Source organism: Leucopleurus acutus (assembly GCF_964270905.1).
Source record: "Leucopleurus acutus genome assembly, chromosome: 1".
Taxonomy (NCBI): domain Eukaryota; kingdom Metazoa; phylum Chordata; class Mammalia; order Artiodactyla; family Delphinidae; genus Leucopleurus; species Leucopleurus acutus.
This window is the reverse complement of record NC_139142.1, coordinates 25,913,047-25,931,086: the sequence shown is the minus strand read 5'-3', so window position 1 is coordinate 25,931,086 and position 18,040 is coordinate 25,913,047. Positions and strand designations below refer to the sequence as shown.

The 18,040-nt window shown below is 49.1% G+C and overlaps 1 protein-coding gene across 4 annotated transcripts in view; it reads left to right on the top strand.

Moving 5' to 3' along the window:
* Positions 1-18,040, top strand: part of ESRRB (estrogen related receptor beta) — a gene marked incomplete at both ends in the record, with an annotated part of 170,274 nt that overhangs the window by 117,510 nt on the left and 34,724 nt on the right. For 2 of the 4 annotated variants that reach the window (XM_082846032.1, XM_082846033.1), the window contains one exon: positions 1,410-1,819. In XM_082846032.1, coding sequence (XP_082702158.1) covers positions 1,410-1,819 — 410 coding nt within the window. Of the gene's footprint in view, positions 1-1,409; positions 1,820-18,040 lie in introns of those variants that run through there. The other 2 variants (XM_082846034.1, XM_082846031.1) reach the window with 2 other exon arrangements.

Sequence of the window (18,040 nt, the reverse complement as noted above, 5' to 3'; positions counted from 1 at the left end):
TTCTCTAGTTGTGGCAAGTGGGGGCTACTCTTCGTTGCGGTGCGCGGGCTTCTCATCGCGGTGGCTTCTCGTTGCGGAGCACGGGCTCTAGCCGCGCGGGCTTCAGTAGTTGCGGCACGCGGGCTCAGTAGTTGTGGATCCCAGACTCTAGAGCGCAGGCTCAGTAGTTGCGGCGCACGGGCTTAGTTGCTCCGCAGCATGTGGGATCTTCCCAGACCAGGGATCGAACCTTTGCAGGACCCTTCCCTATTAACTTTCACCTGCTCCTTAGGCATCCGCCTTGGCCTCCTCTTTACCTCCACCCAGCCAGGCCAGGACATGGACAGATGAACCCTGACCCAGCCTCCCGACTTCAGGGCCTGGCTGGCCCAGAGCTCTTGGGCATGGACTGCAGCTGGGCTTTCCTGAATGCATTTCCCGGCCCTTCCCTCTCCTTGCTCACGTGGGAGAGAAGCCCCTCCCCTCATCCTGGGAGCTAGGATGTGTGAGGGTCGCACTTTGCCTTCTTACCCTCTCAGCATGGTTCTGGGAGGAGGGCTTTTCGTTTTGGGAAATGTCGTATGACGCTTCCTCGTGATCCTGCCTCACTGTTAATGCTCCCTTGACTCTACAGTGAGGCGGGGGCCTTAGAGGTTGAAGTTTGAGGTTAAGAAACAGCTGGGGGATGCGCGGAGTTGGGGTTGGAAGGCCTCCTCATGCTGCATGATTGAGGCACAGTCTCTTGAGGGGGAGGCCAGCCTGATCGGGGCTATGAAGAGGAATGAAAGAGGGGGCCTGGGGGCCACCCACCAGATGTGCCCTGGGCCAGAGGCAAAACCCGGAGGGCAGCCAGTTGGGCGGACGCGTTGGCCACAAGCCCTGCCTCTTGCCCTGGCCAGGTGACTTGGCGTCTCTGGTCCCAGTCTCAGCGATGGTGGCATTTGTGGGAAGCTCCAAGCTCGGGCTTACCTGCTGCCCCCGGGGCTCAGGTGAAGCGGGTCATCAGGTCATTGTACTGAGGGTGTCTGGTCCAGGAGCTGGCACCCCTGGACTTTCAAATGTATTATTGTTGTGCCAGAAGGTTGGCCAAATATTTTGGCTGAATTACTACCACTTTTGTCACCCTCAGACCAGCAATTTGCAGAGGACTGGGGGGCCTCATCTGAAGTTTATTGATCGATCAAAATGTAGTTTTTGTTTGGAGGACTCAGAAGGTTCTGGTGGGTAATGCCAGAAACTTGCTCTGGGCTGTGCCGTTTTTCAGCCCAATTGACCTTCTCGGCCAGCATTTTATCTCACCGATGCCTTAATGTAGGGCCCCTCCCAGCCACCCCGCCCACCCGGTGCCCGGAGCCCAAAGCTAATTCCTGGGGACAGCGTCACACCCACCGCACCCTCTCCGAGCTGACTCCTGCGCTCTGTGTCCCCAGGCTGCTGAACAGGATGTCCGCAGACGACCGGCACCTGGTCTCCAGCTGCGGCTCCTTCATCAAGACCGAGCCATCCAGCCCGTCCTCGGGCATCGATGCCCTCAGCCACCACAGCCCCAGCGGCTCGTCCGACGCCAGCGGCGGCTTCGGCCTGGCCCTGGGCGCCCACGCCAACGGTCTGGACTCGCCGCCCATGTTCGCGGGCGCCGGGCTGGGAGGCACCCCCTGCCGCAAGGGCTACGAGGACTGTGCCGGCGGCATCATGGAGGATTCGGCCATCAAGTGCGAGTACATGCTCAACGCCATCCCCAAGCGCCTGTGCCTCGTGTGCGGGGACATCGCCTCCGGCTACCACTACGGTGTGGCCTCCTGCGAGGCCTGCAAGGCTTTCTTCAAGAGGACCATCCAAGGTGCGTGGCAGCAGGGTGGGCCCAGGCGGGGTGCGGGCCCGGCAGGGAACCGGGTGATTCTTGCGAGCTGCCAGCTTGGGTCTGGGAGCCACTGGAGCCCGAGTTCTGGAGGCTCCCTTCTCTGTATCCCAGGTTTTCTCATTTTGGGATTCTGGACAAGGGTTCTAAGTCCCAGGCTTTTGTTGAAATGGCATGCACCCCCACAGGGAGCCCCAGAAGACCCAAAGAAAATCCACACAAATGCCTTAGCACAGGTGTCTCTCTCGCTAGGATGGGGAACGCTGTCAAATGAGTGTCCCGAGAAAGCTGAATTTTTTGGAGAAAAAGCCCTCTTTGCCCTGCAACTCCAGACCTCTTGAACTGTAATGGGTCTCTCCTTTTGGTTTTATCTTTTTTAATTGCACAAATGGAATGTGACTGTTTTCTTCATCGTGAAACGGTCAGGGCCACAGAGCAAGGGAAATCTCCCCCTGACTACTCATCCTGTCCCGTCCCCGTGGAGCCGCTCTTTGAGGGCATGTGCATATCAGCTGAGTCATGTTCCAAAGGCCATGAGGTGGCTGTCTCTCTCGGTGGGTACTCACTCTGAGGAAGTCAGTCCTGCGCAAATTGGGGATAACAATGGGTCTGCCCTCACAGGGCTGTTATGAAGGTCATGGCACAGGGCGCAGCGCAGAGGAATGGCTGGGCATGCCGGCCAAGATTCCTTCTACAGTAGGTCATGCATGGGGCACTTGCTTCATGCGTTCCCTCCCGTCCAGCCTGACGCTAGGATAGACCAAAAGCCCTGCTCGTGGAGGTCACTGAGATGAGCAGATGCCGATCTCTGGGGACAGAAACTGCAAACCAGACTGGAGGAAACCCAGGGGTGCCAATCCTGTCCCCGTCCTGCCCGGCGATCCGCGGGTGTCCTCCCTTCCGCCACTCCCCTATTTCACTTTTGGAAGAGGCAGACTGAGCTTCCCTGGGGTGATTCTTGGCCTGTTCATTCAGCGAATATTTGTTTCAATTTCTTGTGACGAGTTATTTATTAAACTAATTGAGGGCGCTAGGATTGGCTGTGTTTCCAGTTCTGTGTATTAGTTGAGATGGTGTGGTGTCCTGGCCAACCGCCAGGCGGGCTCCTGGGTCACACAGCTCCATCCCTTACCTTATAGCTCAATGCCTTTGGGGCCTGCCTCAGTTTCTCTCTCTGCTTCAGTTTGCTCTTGGGTAAGGTGCGATGATGTCATGCCTACCTCACATAGAGCTGCTAAAACAGGCTTAAGTGCATTAATGGCTATAAAGCACTCATACTTTTGCCTGGCACTTAGTAAGCGCTAAATAAATGTTTGCAATTATTATTTTCACTTTCGCAACATCACTTAGGACATACTATTAAGACAACAGACCAAATTTGTTTTATCTTCCAGAGCAGGCCTTTGTAATTAACGTACATTTAAATGAAACAGTACGATCACTATTTTGACTTAACAGGATTTAAACTATTTTAGCTACTTTAGTTATAGATAAATTTATTCGTTAAGTGAACCCTTTAAAAAAATATAAACATGGTAAAAATTCAAACAGTATGAAGGAATAAGACAGTAAAGAGTAAGTTTTCCTAAAACCCTAGGCCCCAGTTCCCTAGACCTTTCCGCAAAGGAGTCATGATACCAACTTCTCTCAGCAAATATTGATTGAGCACTTTTGTATCAGGCACCGTGCTAGCCTTCAGCACAGTGAACGGATGCATCCTGGTCCCTGCCAGCTTCACATTCTCCAGTCTGGGAGGAGGCCCTGGAATATCTAGATGTCAAAAGCACTGCATTAATTCTCAGTATCCTGCCTCAACCAGGGTTGAAAACCTCCAGTCCAATATCCAATCAGTATCATTGGATATTTGACAAATAAACATGAGATGTTTAAACCAATTTAAGCTACTGAAATAACAGTGTTTTTCTTTCCAAATTGGGAAGTGATCTTGGTAAGATTGCCACCACTTTAGACTCTCGGAGGGCGGTTTTTGAAAAATTGCTTTTTAAGAGACAGTTATATTTTCTTCTGTCCATATTCTTAAATGTGCTGGACAGTTCTGGATTAAATTTTCTGAAAGCAGAGCCTGGTGTAGACTCAGGAACCTTACTACACCCTCAACAGCGGCCTGGGTGCTGACAACATCCTCTGCAAGTCAAGAGCCCACAGGAAGGGACTTCCCTTGCAGCGCAGTGGTTAAGAATCCGCCTGCCAATGCAGGGGACACGGGTTCGAGCCCTGGTCTGGGAAGATCCCACATGCTGTGGAGCAACTAAGCCCGTCCGCCACAGCTACTGAGCCTGCATTCTAGAGCCCGCGAGCCACAACTACTGAGCCCACATGCCACAACTACTGAAGCCCGTGTGCCTAGAGCCCGTGCTCCGCAACAAGAGAAGCCACAGCAATGAGACGCCCGCGCACCGCAACCAAGAGTAGCCCCCACTTGCCGCAGCTAGAGAAAGCCCGCGCACAGCAAGATCCAACACAGCCAAAAAAAAATTTTTTTAATAAATAAATAAAGAGCCCAGAGGAAGGATTTGTAAATAGTCTTAGTTATTTGCTACCATGTAAAGGATAAAGATCTCTTCCTAGAAGTCCAAAGACAAACAGCAGGCTTTATTGCGATCAGAACTGAAGTACTCTCGTTTCTTTGTCACAAGAAGAGTTACTCATTTCCAACCAGAAAGGTCTCTATCTGAAACAGGGACCAGTGAACTCTAAGGCTGACGGATTGCTCTGGTTATCTTATCAATTCTTTGGTTTTCTTCTAACAAAGATTTTGATTTTGTTGTTTCTGAGCATAATAGTTGTAGGAAATTTGGGAAAATGGGGAAAATATAAAGAGGAAACAAATGATCTACAATTGGACAACCCCAGAGTCAGTTTAGTACCAAGAGAGCATTAATTTAGTCCCTGCCCTGAGTAAGGTGCTTCAGGGAGAGAAAGAGACGGGGTACCTGCCCTCAAGAAGCTGGAATCTGAGGCTTAGAGCACACGAGGCTGCAGGCAGAGCCTTAGCCCAGCCAGGACAGTCTTCTAAGCACCTCTCCAATTAAGGAGGGTATGTAGGCCATCTTTAAAAAGGCCTTTAGTCACAGAATGATCCATTCGCAAAGTAAACGCCTGGACAGCTCTGAAAATCATGCTAGCTCACAACCCCCCCCTTCCCTCCTTAGATCCCTTCCATCTGCCCAATTCGGTGGTTACGTCAACATGGGAAGAAATTTATGGAAACAAGTCACGATAGACTTTGGAAGAAAGCCCTCAGACCGCCATTCCTTGCCTACAAATATTTATCGAGCACTCAGTGTGTGCTTGTCTGTGCCGGGGGCTAGCGCTGTGTGGATGGGGGGAGGGGATGGGAGTGGTGGGCAAAGTACAGTTTGCCGGCGGCTTCCTGCTTTTGTAAATCAAGTTGTATTAGAACAGGGCCACACCTATTTGTTTACATATTGTCTGTTTTGGTGCTTTGGTGGAGTAGTTGTCAGAGACCTGGCCACACGCAGAAAGCATTGACACTTTCTGGCTTTTTACTGTAAAAACTTGTACCCCCCACCCCCGCCGCCCTGCACTTCAGCATTGAACAAGGTAGATGCAGCCCACCAGCCCTCAATGCCTAGTAATGCATGTTAAGTGTTCAGTACACTTTGCCCAATTCTATGCTGTCAGTGCTGGGGCTTACGACACTCACCCAGAGTAGATGAGCTCGGAGATAGACAAAAAGGCACAGTCCTGAAGGGACAGAAAGGCTCCATGGCAAAGGAACCACCCTCAATCTGATTGAATTTACTAGCATATCTATGGAAAAAAAAGAGGATGGGTCAGCCCTGGAGGCATAGAAAAAGAAAGCTGACTTTGGCAAAGTCCCCGCCCGAGGTAAAGGGAGTCAGCCTGGGACAGCCTATTGTGATTAAACATTCAATGGATTTGATTAACATCTTTCTGATTATAATCTGGGTACCCTGTTGGTCTTCTGCTTGGAGCCACCTTGCTGGTTAGGCAGGATGCTGGCTGGGTAGATCAATTTCTTATCATACTTGAGTGTGCAGGCATCCTGGGCTTATACATCTGGTCCCTGAATTGGGGCAATGGGAGTCGGCCCCTGAGAGATGGAGCCCTTTTCTGTGGCTGACACAGTCGGGCTTCTGGATCATAGGGCTAAGCGCTAGCTTCTGGACTGTGACGCTGACCCACAGTAATGAAAACCTTTGTCATGAGTACCGCAGTGACGAGGGGGCCTTTCGGGGAGCCACCTGGGGGATCTTCGCTAAGCTATACCCCCAAACTCTGACCCTCTCTCAGCAGCCACCCTGCCTCCTCTCCTGTCCCATGGAGAAAGTGGAGGCCCTCAGATGGGCGCTCCCTCAGCTTGTTGCCACCAGCCCTGCCCACTCTCGGCAGCATCTCTCATTCACTGATGGTACACATCTTCATTGCTACCCACTCGTGCGGGGAGAGGTGGCTCCCACCCCAGGCTCAGCTTTTCTCAGGCTTGGAATCCATCTCCTCACCACTTCCCAGAGACCTTCCTACCCATTATCTCCTCTCTTTCATCATCTCACTCCCAATGGGCTCCTTTCCATCAGCATTTAAATACTGTTAGTATCTCCAGTCTTAAAAGAAAGTCCCTTCTGGGACTTCCCTGGAGGTCCAGTGGTTAAGACGCTGTGCTTCCACTGCAGGGGGCATGGGTTTGATCCCTGTTTGGGGAACTAAGATCCTGCGAGCTGCGTGGCCAAAAACAAAACAAACCCCACAACAATATGCCCTTTTGTTAAACTTGCATATTTTCAGTCATATTATGTAAGACCATTTTTTTTTTTTTTTTTTGGGCCCAGCCGCTCCGCGGCATGTGGGATCTTCCCGGACCGGGGCACGAACCCGCGTCCCCTGCATCGGCAGGCGGACTCTCAACCACTGCGCCACCAGGGAAGCCCCATGTATTATTTTTTGAAAAACTTTTTCTTAACATTTTGGAAGGCAAGGTTTATCAAATGTTTCACATGACTCTTTGATGAAAGTGTCTTTGCCACTTTCCGCATCATTTGGTGCAGTGTTTCAGAGCACACCACCTTCACTTCATCTTGGTTATGGGAGATTATATGAGCATGTATGTGCTGCTGTCCCTCAGATTTTTATTTTGAGCACTAAGTACATTTCCTAGACCATTAGGATAGTTCTTTTTTAGTTGTGTCAGTATTTTTTAATTGAAGTTTGATTAATTTACAGTGTTGTGTTGGTTTCACGTGTACAGCAAAGTGATTCAGTTATACATATATATGTGTGTGTGTATATATATATTCTTTTTCAGATTCTTTTTCTTTATAGGTTATTACAAGATACTGAGTATAGTTCCCTGTGCTACACAGTAGGTCTTTGTTGTTTACCTATTTTATATAGTTGGGTCAATTTATAGTCATGGTTTCCACAACATATCAGGTACCATACTGCTTCTTTTTTTTTTTGCAGTACACGGGCCTCTCACTGTTGTGGCCTCTCCGTTACGGAGCACAGGCTCCGGACGCGCAGGCTCAGCGGCCATGGCCCACGGGCCCAGCCGCTCCGCGGCACGTGGGATCTTCCCGGACCGGGGCATGAACCCGCGTCCCCTGCATCGGCAGGCGGACTCTCAACCACTGCACCACCAGGGAAGCCCCCATACTGCTTTTGACTCTCAGTGTTTGTTAATTATGGTTCATGTCCTCAGCAATAACTAAATTTGGGCTAAATTTCTTTCTGCCTTTGTTACTGATTCAGTTCGGTGACGAGCCTTGATTGGGGTCTTCTCAGGGCACTGAGTCTCCCCAAAAGGCAGTTGTTCAATATGAAGGGACTGACACAGCACCTCTGATAAGAGACTTCACAAAGACGCAGATATTAAGCAACTTCCTCTTCTTTCTTTCTTTTTTTTAAAATTAATTAATTCATTCATTTTTGGCTGCGTTGGGTCTTTGTTGCTGCGCGCGGGCTTTCTCTAGTTGTGGCGAGCGGGGCTACTCTTCGTTGCAGTGCGCGGGCTTCTCATTGCGGTGGCTTCTCTTGTTGTGGAGCACGGGCTCTAGATGCTCAGGCTTCAGTAGTTGTGGCTCACAGGTTTAGTTGCTCCGCGGCATGTGGGATCTTCCCAGACCAGGGCTCGAACCCGTGTCCCCTGCATTGGCAGGCAGATTCTTAACTGTGCCACCAGGGAAGCCCACTTTCTCTTTTCTAAAGGACAGTGTTGGGGGATAATTCCTGCCTTACATCTGAGCTTAGGAAGCACTTGTTCAGTTCTTTGGTGATACTTTACTGAGTCCCAACCATTGTGCTGGGAGCTGAAGACAGAACAATGGGCCCTACTCTGTGGTCTTGTATTCTCGGGGGTAAGGCAGACAGTATATACGATAACAAAGAGGCATAATGACAGACCCAGGTGAGTACTGTGAAAGAGAAAAACCAGTGATGGGAGCAAAGGCGGCTGAGAGAGGGGGTCTAATTTAGTCTGAGGATTAGGTAAGGCCGTGCTAAGAAGGCGACTTTCAAGGTAAGGGGAAGTTCAGGCGTTCCAGGCAGGGGAAACAGCGGATCTGTTTCAGGACCAGAAGGAGGGCCATTGTGGCTGTTATGAGTGAGTAAAGGCCAAGTGGAAGGAGACGGGGCTGAGAGGCTGATAAAACTCAGGCCGTGGTGAGTGCAGCACTTGGATTTTCCTCTAGGTGGGATGGAAGCCGTTGACAACACATGCTGCGTGGCCATGAGGGGCTGTGCGGAGGGTAAAACTGCCCTGTCCCCTTCCCTGTGTTCCCAGGGCAAGTGGCCAACTTCGCAGGTCACCAGGAGGCCCCTTGAGTAGCTCCTTAAGATGAGGAGGAACAAGAAAGAGGCCCTGGCACCGAGCTCCCTCTGTTCACATGGGCCCGATGCAGGCTTGGAAGGAGACTCCCCAGGGAGAGGGGCGGGGGGGGGGGGGGGATGATTGATGGGTCATCCTGCCTTGGACCACCTCCAGGCCTTTTGTCCTGGTGAATGAGGCCTGGGATCCCAGGGGACGGAGACTCTGACAGGGATGCAGAGACAAGCCAGGAGTAAGTGGGAGCCCGGAGTGCAGTGCTGTCCCAGCCCTGCCACTCGCCAGCCAGCTGACCTTGAGCAGGGCCTAGGATCCTCTGGCCTCAGTTTCCTCATCTGTACAAATGCATAAAAAGAGTCAATTAAACCCACAAAACATTGCTGTCTGCCGGGCACTGAGGCAATGAGAGGAAGAACAAATCACAGTTCCTCTTTTCAGAGGCACAGCGAGGGTGAAAGTCAGGTGAGACACAGCCAGACAGAGCAGGGAGGGCTTCCCAGAGGAAGGGACATTTAAGCTGGAGTGGAAAGTGAACATCCTTGGTAGAAAGAACAGCAGGAGGAGGCCCACAGGAGTTGAGTGTGCTCTGCTCAGCAAGAGGGGACCAGTGGTAGGTGAGGGGCTGGAACAGAAGCTGGGACCGGATGGCAAAGGTTTTCACAGGCCCTGTTAAGGAAAAGTATAGAGTAGTACTTCTGCTTGAGCTGCTTCACCTGGCTTAGGATCCCAACTTTACAATTTCGTAGTTGTATCAAGTTGGGCAAGTTACTTCGTTTCTCTGGTCCTTAATTTCCTTGTCAGTAGAAGGGGACTGATGGGGCTAATAAATAGTTCCCGCTCCCAGGATATTCTTGCAGAAAGTAAATGAGACATGAATGTAGAGTGTTTAGCCTAGTGCCTGGCCTATGATAACCATTAGATAAATAGGATTTGTTATTTGTTATTTATACTTGGCAACGAGAAGCCATTGAAGATTTTTGAGCAGGGAATTAATCACATCTCCTTTTAGCAAGATAATTCCGGCAGTGATAGGGAAGATGGGCTGGAAATGGGAGAGTCTAGGGGCCGGCAGACTAGGCGGCGATTTTAACAGTCCAGTTCAGAGATCTAGTTAACAGTCCACTTAGAAGTATCCAAACCCCAACAGTGGCAGAAGGGTTAAAAGGAGAGGTTAGGATTTTGAAAGTGATTTCAGTATAAAAAAACAGTAACTGGATTGTGAGACTGGCTCTTAGATGTCTAATTTAGGCTACTAGAGGATGGTCAGGCCATTGGCGGGGGAGAAACCTAGAAAGAATAATTTTGCTGGTGGAAGGGGGGTGGGCAGGGAGGAGAGGTTGGGATAATGGATGAAGTCTGAGGCATGTTGAGTTTGATCAGTTCACAGGCCTTAACCTGGGCAGTTGGAAATGCAGGGCTAGACCCCAAGAGTAAAATCCGAGTGGGCTTTTGGGTCTAATGAGATCCTCTAGGGCAGGGGTTCTCAAAGTATGGTCCCCGCACCTCAGCACAGGCTTCACTAGGGGGCCGGTTAGAAATGCAGATTTCAGGCCTACAGAATCTGAGGCTCTGAGTTAACAGGCCCTCTGGGAGAGCTTGTTCCAGGGAAAGCTGCTCTGAAGGAGAGGGCCAAGGGATAAGGCGCCAGGAAGAGGGACCCTGGTGAAAGGAAGGGGTCAGAGCCTTGAAAGGAGACTGAGAAATACCATATTTTGTCAGTTCTAAGATGCACATTTCCCCCGTGTAACATCTCTGAATTGGGCCGATTACTGTCTGCTAGGTGACAGATGTATGTGGTTGTCACTGCCCTCACAAGCACATTAAAACTTGCAGAAAGGGGCCAGTGACCTGGAAGGAAACCCCTATGAGAACAAGGGACATTCAAGAAGCACAGCGTCCTCAGCTCCTTTGTCAGCAAAGAGGACCGATCTGTGGAAAAACACAAAGACAATGACTTTGATCAAAAAGGATTAAGAAGAGTCACACTCTGAGAAATTTTAGCAATATCTTCAATTTATTTTTCTTATGTGTTCCCTTTCATGTATCCACAAGGATGCTGTATGATCAAATCTGTATCTATCAATAAGTCTCAAAGAGCTCTTTTAATAAGAAAAAAAAAGATAAAATGCTAGTGGCGAGGAAGCACAGCCGTACTTTGATTGGCAGATGTTTTTCCTCTCTTTCTTGGTGGTATATAAAATAATGGTGCAATCTTACCATCAAAAGCATCTTAGATTCTATGCAATAAATATAGAAGCGATCTGAGACGTTACAAGAGTCCCTGGAGAGAAGGGAGATGAAATCTAACAGAGTGGGTTTTAAGAGGTGTGATGGGTGTCTGCTGCTTCCAGAAGGACCAGGATGGGGAAGGCCCAAGGGAGGGGATTGCACTTGACAACTGGAAGGTCATTGTTGAATTCTAGGTTTCTCTGGGTGGGCACTCCTGCTTTCAATTTATTTGCCTTGATCAACGGGTGCTTCAGGGGGCAGACACTGTACTTGAGATACAGAAATGAAAGACCTAACAATCTCTATCCCCAGTAAGCACGCAGTTCAGAAGGGAGGACAGCATGCAAAATCCTGATTATGAAACATTAAGCTAGTTGCTTTCAGTGTGTGTATGTGTGTGGCAGGTGGGGTGATGGATGAGGCCTATGGGGGCAAACAGGAAGGGGCATGTAAGCCTACCTGGGACAGAAGGGAAGAGGGCGTCACTGAAAAGGCCACATGCGCGCTGAGGCTCCAAAGATGTGGAAGAGTTTGCCAGGAGGGGTTTCAGCTAGAGGGAGGTATGAGAGGGCCCAGAGGTTCCATGTGATTTTTCTGGAGCCTACAAACCGGGGGCCTAGGTGGAGGGAGATTACAGTGGACTGGTCAGAGGTGGCCAGATCATAAAGGGCCCGATGGGCTTTTCCCTGGAGGTTAGGTTTCATCTTTACACAATGAACAAATTAATTTTAAATTAATTTTTAACTTTTACCAAAATAATGTATGCACATAGTTTAAAAAGACCCAAAGTATAACTCTTATAATGAAAAATAAGAGTCCCTGACCCTATCCATTCTCTCCCTCCGTGATCTAGAGTTAGCCATTTAAGAAAATCTTTCTTCTAGCCCTTTGTCTTCTTAATTACTACTATGATTTTACAGCTATACTTACTGACAGCAATTTTACATTATTTCTTGACTTCCTGTTATGGAAGATGAAGAGTTAGTTCCCATTATACAAACCATCCCAACACACATACATTTCCCGTCTTCCCATTGTCTGAATATGGTTATCTCACAATTTTTGGTTAAATCTCTTTGTCTATTGCCAATTCCTCCTGGATGTCCCCTTGACTTTTCTCCTGGTAGGATCCTCTGTCCTCTTCCTCTTTTGGGTCCTTCCCTTTTGGGGTGGGGCGTGGGGGAGAAGCTCATGCTAGAAAGGCACAGGAGAGGTAAAGTTGTTGACATCTTGGATGTGTGGAAATGTCTTTACTCAATCCTTCAACCCATACATTAGATGCTAGTTGAAAAATAATTTCTCCCGAGAATTTGGACACCATTGCTGCTTTGTCTTCTAGCTTCTAGTGCTGCTGTCCAGAAGTTTGATTCATTCACTTAGAAAATGTATACTGAGGCCTCACTCTTTCCCAGACATGGTTCTAGGTGTTGGAAAACAGCAGTGAACAAAGCAGATAATAAACAAGCTAAATAAACAAAAGTCAGGTGATGAGTGCTAAGAAGAAAAAAGAGTGGTGAGTATGTGCACTAGTTTTGTGTATTTGTGTATGTACAGAGAGGGTTTTTTCCCTTATGGTTTGAGATATGGTGGCCAATCTTATTCTTGATCCTTTGTATTTGACTTTTTTTTTTTTTTTTGCGGTACGTGGGCCTCTCACCGCTGCAGCCTCTCCCGCTGCGGAGCACAGGCTCCGGACGTGCAGGCCCAGCGGCCATGGCTTACGGGCCCAGCCGCTCCGTGGCACGCGGGATCCTCCCAGACGGGGGCACGAACCCACGCCCCCTGCATCAGCAGGTGAACACCCAACCACTGCACCACCAGGGAAGCCCTTGACTTGTTTTTAACACTCTTGCTGAAAGTTTTTAGGATCTTTTTTTGGTCTTCCATGATAAAAAATCTATGTTGTGTGTATAGGTCTTTATATTATTATTATTTTTTTTAGTACCTTCAGATACTTTTTTAAAAATTTATGTATTTTATTTATTTTTGGCTGCATTGGGTCTTCGTTGTTGCGCGTGAGCTTTCTCTAGTTGCGGCAAGCGGGGGCTACTCTTTATTGCAGCGTGCGGGCTTCTCATTGTGGTGGCTTCTCTTGTTGCAGAGCACAGGCCCTAGAGCACGCAGGCTTCAGTAGTTGTCGTGCACCGGCTTAGTTGCTCCGTAGCATGTGGGATCTTCCTGGACCAGGGCTCGAACTGTGTCCCCTGCATTGGCAGGCAGATTCTTAACCACTGCGCCACCAGGGAAGGCCCTATATTATTATTATTATTATATTTTTGTTTTGAGGTAATTGTAGATTCCCATGCAGTTATAAGAAATATTACACAGAGATTCCATGTACATAGATCCCATACATTTCACCCAGCTTCCTTCAGTGGTAACATCTTACATAACAATGTAGCATATATAACTATATGTAGCTGTATGACATAACACATATGGGCTATATAACATAAGTATATATAGCAAGATACCACAACCAGGAAAATGGCATTGATATCCATCAGCCTTACTCAGATTTTACTAGTTGTACACTCTCATCTGTGTGTGTGTGTGTTAAGTTCTGTGCAGTTTTACCACTGCAGATTCCTGTGAGCACCACCACAGTCAAGATACAGAACGTTCCATCACACAGGATTCCTGGTGCTACCCTTTTACAGCCACACCACCTCCCTGTCTCTTCCCTCCCTGACCCTGCAGCCACTGATCTGTTCTCCACCTCTATAATGCTGTCCAGGTCATTTTCATTCATTCTTCTGGACTCTCAGCAGGCCTTTTGACCTGGAAACTCATATTCTTCTGGTCTTAGACATTTTCGTCCCTCCCCTCTTCTCGCCTTCCCTTTCTCCCTTGGTGATAACTTCCTCTCCACTGTTTTCTCTTTCAAAAACTCCTCAGGGTTGGATATTGAGTTTCCAGGACCAATCTTCTAGTTCTTACCTCTTTTCTGGCTTATTGTCCATCTCTTTGATTTTTTTGTTCTATTTTAGAGTAGCTGCTTAGTTGATTCTTTGGAATTTTTTTGTATTTTTAATTTCTATGAGCTCCATTTTTTAAAAAATAAATTTATTTATTTATTTTTGGCTGCATTGGTCTTTGTTGCTGCACACGGGCTTTCTCTAGTTGTGGTGAGCGGGGGCTACTCTTGGTTGAGGTGTGCGGGCTTCTCATTGCTGTGGCTTCTCCTGCTATGGAGCACGGGCTCTAGGTGCACGGGCTTCAGCAGTTGTGGCGTGCAGGCTTCAGTAGTTGTGGCTCGCAGGCTCTAGAGCACAGGCTCAGTAGTTGTGGCGCACGGGTTTAGTTGCTCTGCGGCATGTGGGATCTTCCCGGACCGGGTCTCAAACCCATGTCCCCTGCATTGGCAGGTGGATTCTTAACCACTGCACCACCAGGGAAGTCCCTGAGCTCCATTTTATACTTTATTTTTATTGCATGCTGTTCTTGTTTCATGAATGCAGTATTTTTATCTTCTCAAGTCAACAGTATACTGAGTATTGCTTGTGGAGGTTCATTTCTCCTTCTTGCTTTGTCCTGGTTTCTTCCCACATAATGTTCCCCCTGTTTATTTTGGTTAGTTTTTATATTGAAGCTTTTCACAGATGTAGTGATAATCCTTGGCTGTCTTAAATGCAAACAGGGATAAAAAGCATAGAAAGAGCTTTCCTTTGGCTTATTTTTTATCTGCTGGTCTTTTTTTTTTAACATCTTTACTGGAGTATAACTGCTTTACAATGGTGTGTTAGCTTCTGCTTTATAACAAAGTGAATCAGTTATACATATACATACATCCCCATATCTCCTCCCTCTTGCGTCTCCCTCCCTCCCACCCTCCCTATCCCACCCCTCTAGGTGGTCACAAAGCACCGAGCTGATCTCCCTGTGCTACACGGCTGCTTCCCACTAGCTATCTATTTTACATTTGGTGGTGTATATAGGTCCATGCCACTCTCTCACTTCGTCCCAGCTTACCCTTCCCCCTCCCCCGTGTCCTCAAGTCCATTCTCTACGTCTGTGTCTTTATTCCTGTCCTGCCCCTATACCTGCTGGTCTTTTCTCTGATGCCATTTGTTTTTCCAGAGAAGATTGCTACAAATTCCCATCTTCAGGCTAGGGGAGTGGAGAGTGGAGGGTGGGAGTGAGGGTGTGGAGTAGATGTCTGCCTGCTAGAATTTTGGGGGTGAGCTTGGGGAGTGGGGCTGGGCGGTCTCACTCTTTGGTGTGCAGTATTCGGAAACTTCAGCTTCCCTTCTGCCCTCAGCTAAGCCTGGGGCCCCTGAGTCCGGATTCACTTGCTTAGACTCTCCAGAGATTAAGTTGACTTCTCTTGTGCAGGCTGTGGGGAGATCCTTGGAGGCCACCTGTAGTGGCAGCTAAGTACTCCTTAAATACAGACTTCCAGCAAATTCCCATTTTTACTCCCATACCTCACTCCATCTTCTACTGTGTCTTCAACACCTGAGGCTCTTTGAGGTTCTGCTGTACAAGGGCTTATTTCTTATCTGGAATCCCCTCTGGTTACTTTGGCTTTGACTTCCTTCATTCTTCCGTGACTGTTCTCACTCCCTTGCTGCCCTTTGGTGGGCTCCTGGGAAAGCATGCAGACAGAAGTGGGTGATCCAGCGAGGCACTTTGCACCGGAGTTATTCACGTCTCTCCAGGGGCGCTGTGGAGGGTAGACTGATTGGAAAGGGCAATGGTGACAAGAGGAAGCAAGTGCATTAGAGGAGAGGGAAGAGATGACGGGCGTGGGAACTAGCTGCGGCAGGAGGGGAAGGAGGGTGGAAATATCAGGCAGGTGGGATGAAAAGGACCTTAGAAGTAAAGGAGAGGCATGAGTCTATGATGCCACCTCAGTTTCTGACCCAGGTGGCGGGTGGCTTAGTGATGGCTTTGCTGAGACAAGGAACACAGTAAGAGAAAGTCTGGGTGAGGATGGGTTCAAGTGGAGGAAGTATGAAGAACCCAAGGGAATTCCAGGTGGAAGTAGCCAGCAGGCAGATGGATATAAGGGTTTGAAGCACAGACAGTGCCTCTTGCTGCCCGTCCTTGCCAATTACATAAGCTGAAGCCAGTGGCATGAATGAGATCATCAGCTGGAGGGTAAGGAGGAGGGAAGGGTGGAGAGCTGAGGACAGTGGACCGTGCAGAGATGAAAGGGAGAGTCTCTCTCCTCCAGGAGTGAGATAAATAAGGGAGTGGAACCAAGTGACTCCCAGCCCAGCCCTGTCAGTCCAGAGCTAAAAATGGTGGCCATTCAGGCTCTGATGTTAGCCAGCAGCCCCTGAGCCCATAAATTCCTCACGAGCTGTTTATCTAAGCTCTGCAGCCCCCATCCCTGAGCCCCAGGGAGGGGACTGCCCACTTTCCTGCAGCTGTTTCAGGACAGCTGATGGGGACGCCCCTGGGCTTTCCTTCTCCTGGGGCACAGGATTGAAGAGAGTTGATGGTGGGGATTTCCCCTGTGCCTTGAGGTCACACTGAAATCCAGATCATTCCTGACTCCCTCCCTCCCACAGGCAGCATGAGCTCTGAGGTCTATCTATGGGAGGCCTGGTCCTAATGTTCTTAAATGGCAGAATGGGTGGCTGGCCTCAGGTCTGACACCTGGAAAGGACTTACCCTGGGGTCTTCTGGCTATATGTACCCTGGCAGCCCTGATGCATGTAAAAATCAGCATGTTCACTTTGCTTGCCACCCAGTGCATGCACTTCACTAAGCCCTTTATGTGCTGAATCCGCAGGACTGTATATTTGGGAACATATTGTGCCCATTTTACAGATGAGGAAGCTGGGGCCCAGAGAAGTTGGGTGATTTGCCTGAGGTACAGTCTGCATATGTCTATACTGGGCACACTCCCAGGTTAGAATTCTGAATTTATGCTAGATGTTGGCTGTGTCCTTGTCCTGTGAGAGCCCATCCCCAACCCTGCCACCCCTCAGCCCCTGGTGAGTGAGTGAGTGAGTGTGTGTGTGTGTGTGTGTGTGTGTGTGTGTGTGTATACACGCCCCTCCCTGCTCCTGTGCTCTCCTAGACTGCCCTCCAGAGACCACAGGAATTCTGATGAATTAATCTCATCACTTTATCAAGGAGGCACTTACAGAAATTACAAGGCAGGGCCACCAGCCTGGCTTTGCTGGCAGTCAGCCGCTGGGGCCATAAAACAAATTGAAAGGAACAAAAATAAATAAATAAAATTAGATCTCTCTCCCTCTCACACACACACAGCCACACCCACAGAGCCAAGAACATCCCTAGGTTCTTGTTAATGCTCAGTCTCTTGTCCTGGGAGAGCAGCAGTGGCAAACCAGCAGATACTTAAGGACCCCTTGCTGGAGTGACAACCTAAGATCTGTCCTTCAAGGGATTGACAGGCTGGCTGGGGGGCTGAGACCAGTGAACGCGAAGAGTTAGCCACCTGCAAGTGGCATCCCAAGGCGGCCCGAGTCCCCAGGCCCCAGGCCCTGTAAACTCACCGCCCAGGGGAGCAGAGCAGAGCCAGACCCCCTGGTTTCAAGTCCTTGCTCTGCCTCATCCTGGACTCTGCTTACCTTTCTCATCTGTAAGATGGAGAGGAAGATGTTTACCTCCAGTGTTGTTGGGAAAATTAAAGATTCAACATAAGAAAAGTAGAACTGCAGCTGCTTTATAGCAAGCTCTCGTCAGTGTTAGCTTTCAGTGTGTATTGAGCACCTACTGTGTGCCAGGCACTGGGACTACAGAGAAAAGCTGATTTGGGAGGAGGAGACACACAGTGGTGACCGGGTGATGGAGAGAAGGGTCACCTTCCCAAGGGGGACCAGGAGGTGTGGGCAGGCCAGGCCAGGAGGTGGAGGGAGCAGAGTGGCCTTGTCCTAAGCAGCAAAGGCCTGGGAGCCTAGGAGGTCACTGAGTTCCAGGAACTGATAGTTATGCAGAGCAATGGGGAAGGTGAGGCTGGAGAGAGAGGAGGGGAGTGGGGTGGAGGCCGGGGCCAAATTCTACAGAACCTTCTAAGCCGGGATAGACCTGGATGAACTAGCTTACGTATGGGATTTCCTCCTTTCTGTTTCTCTCTCTCTCTCTCTTTCTTTACAATGTTGTGTTAGTTTCTGGTGTACAGCAAAGTGATTTAGTTATACATATATATCTATTCTTTTTCAGATTCT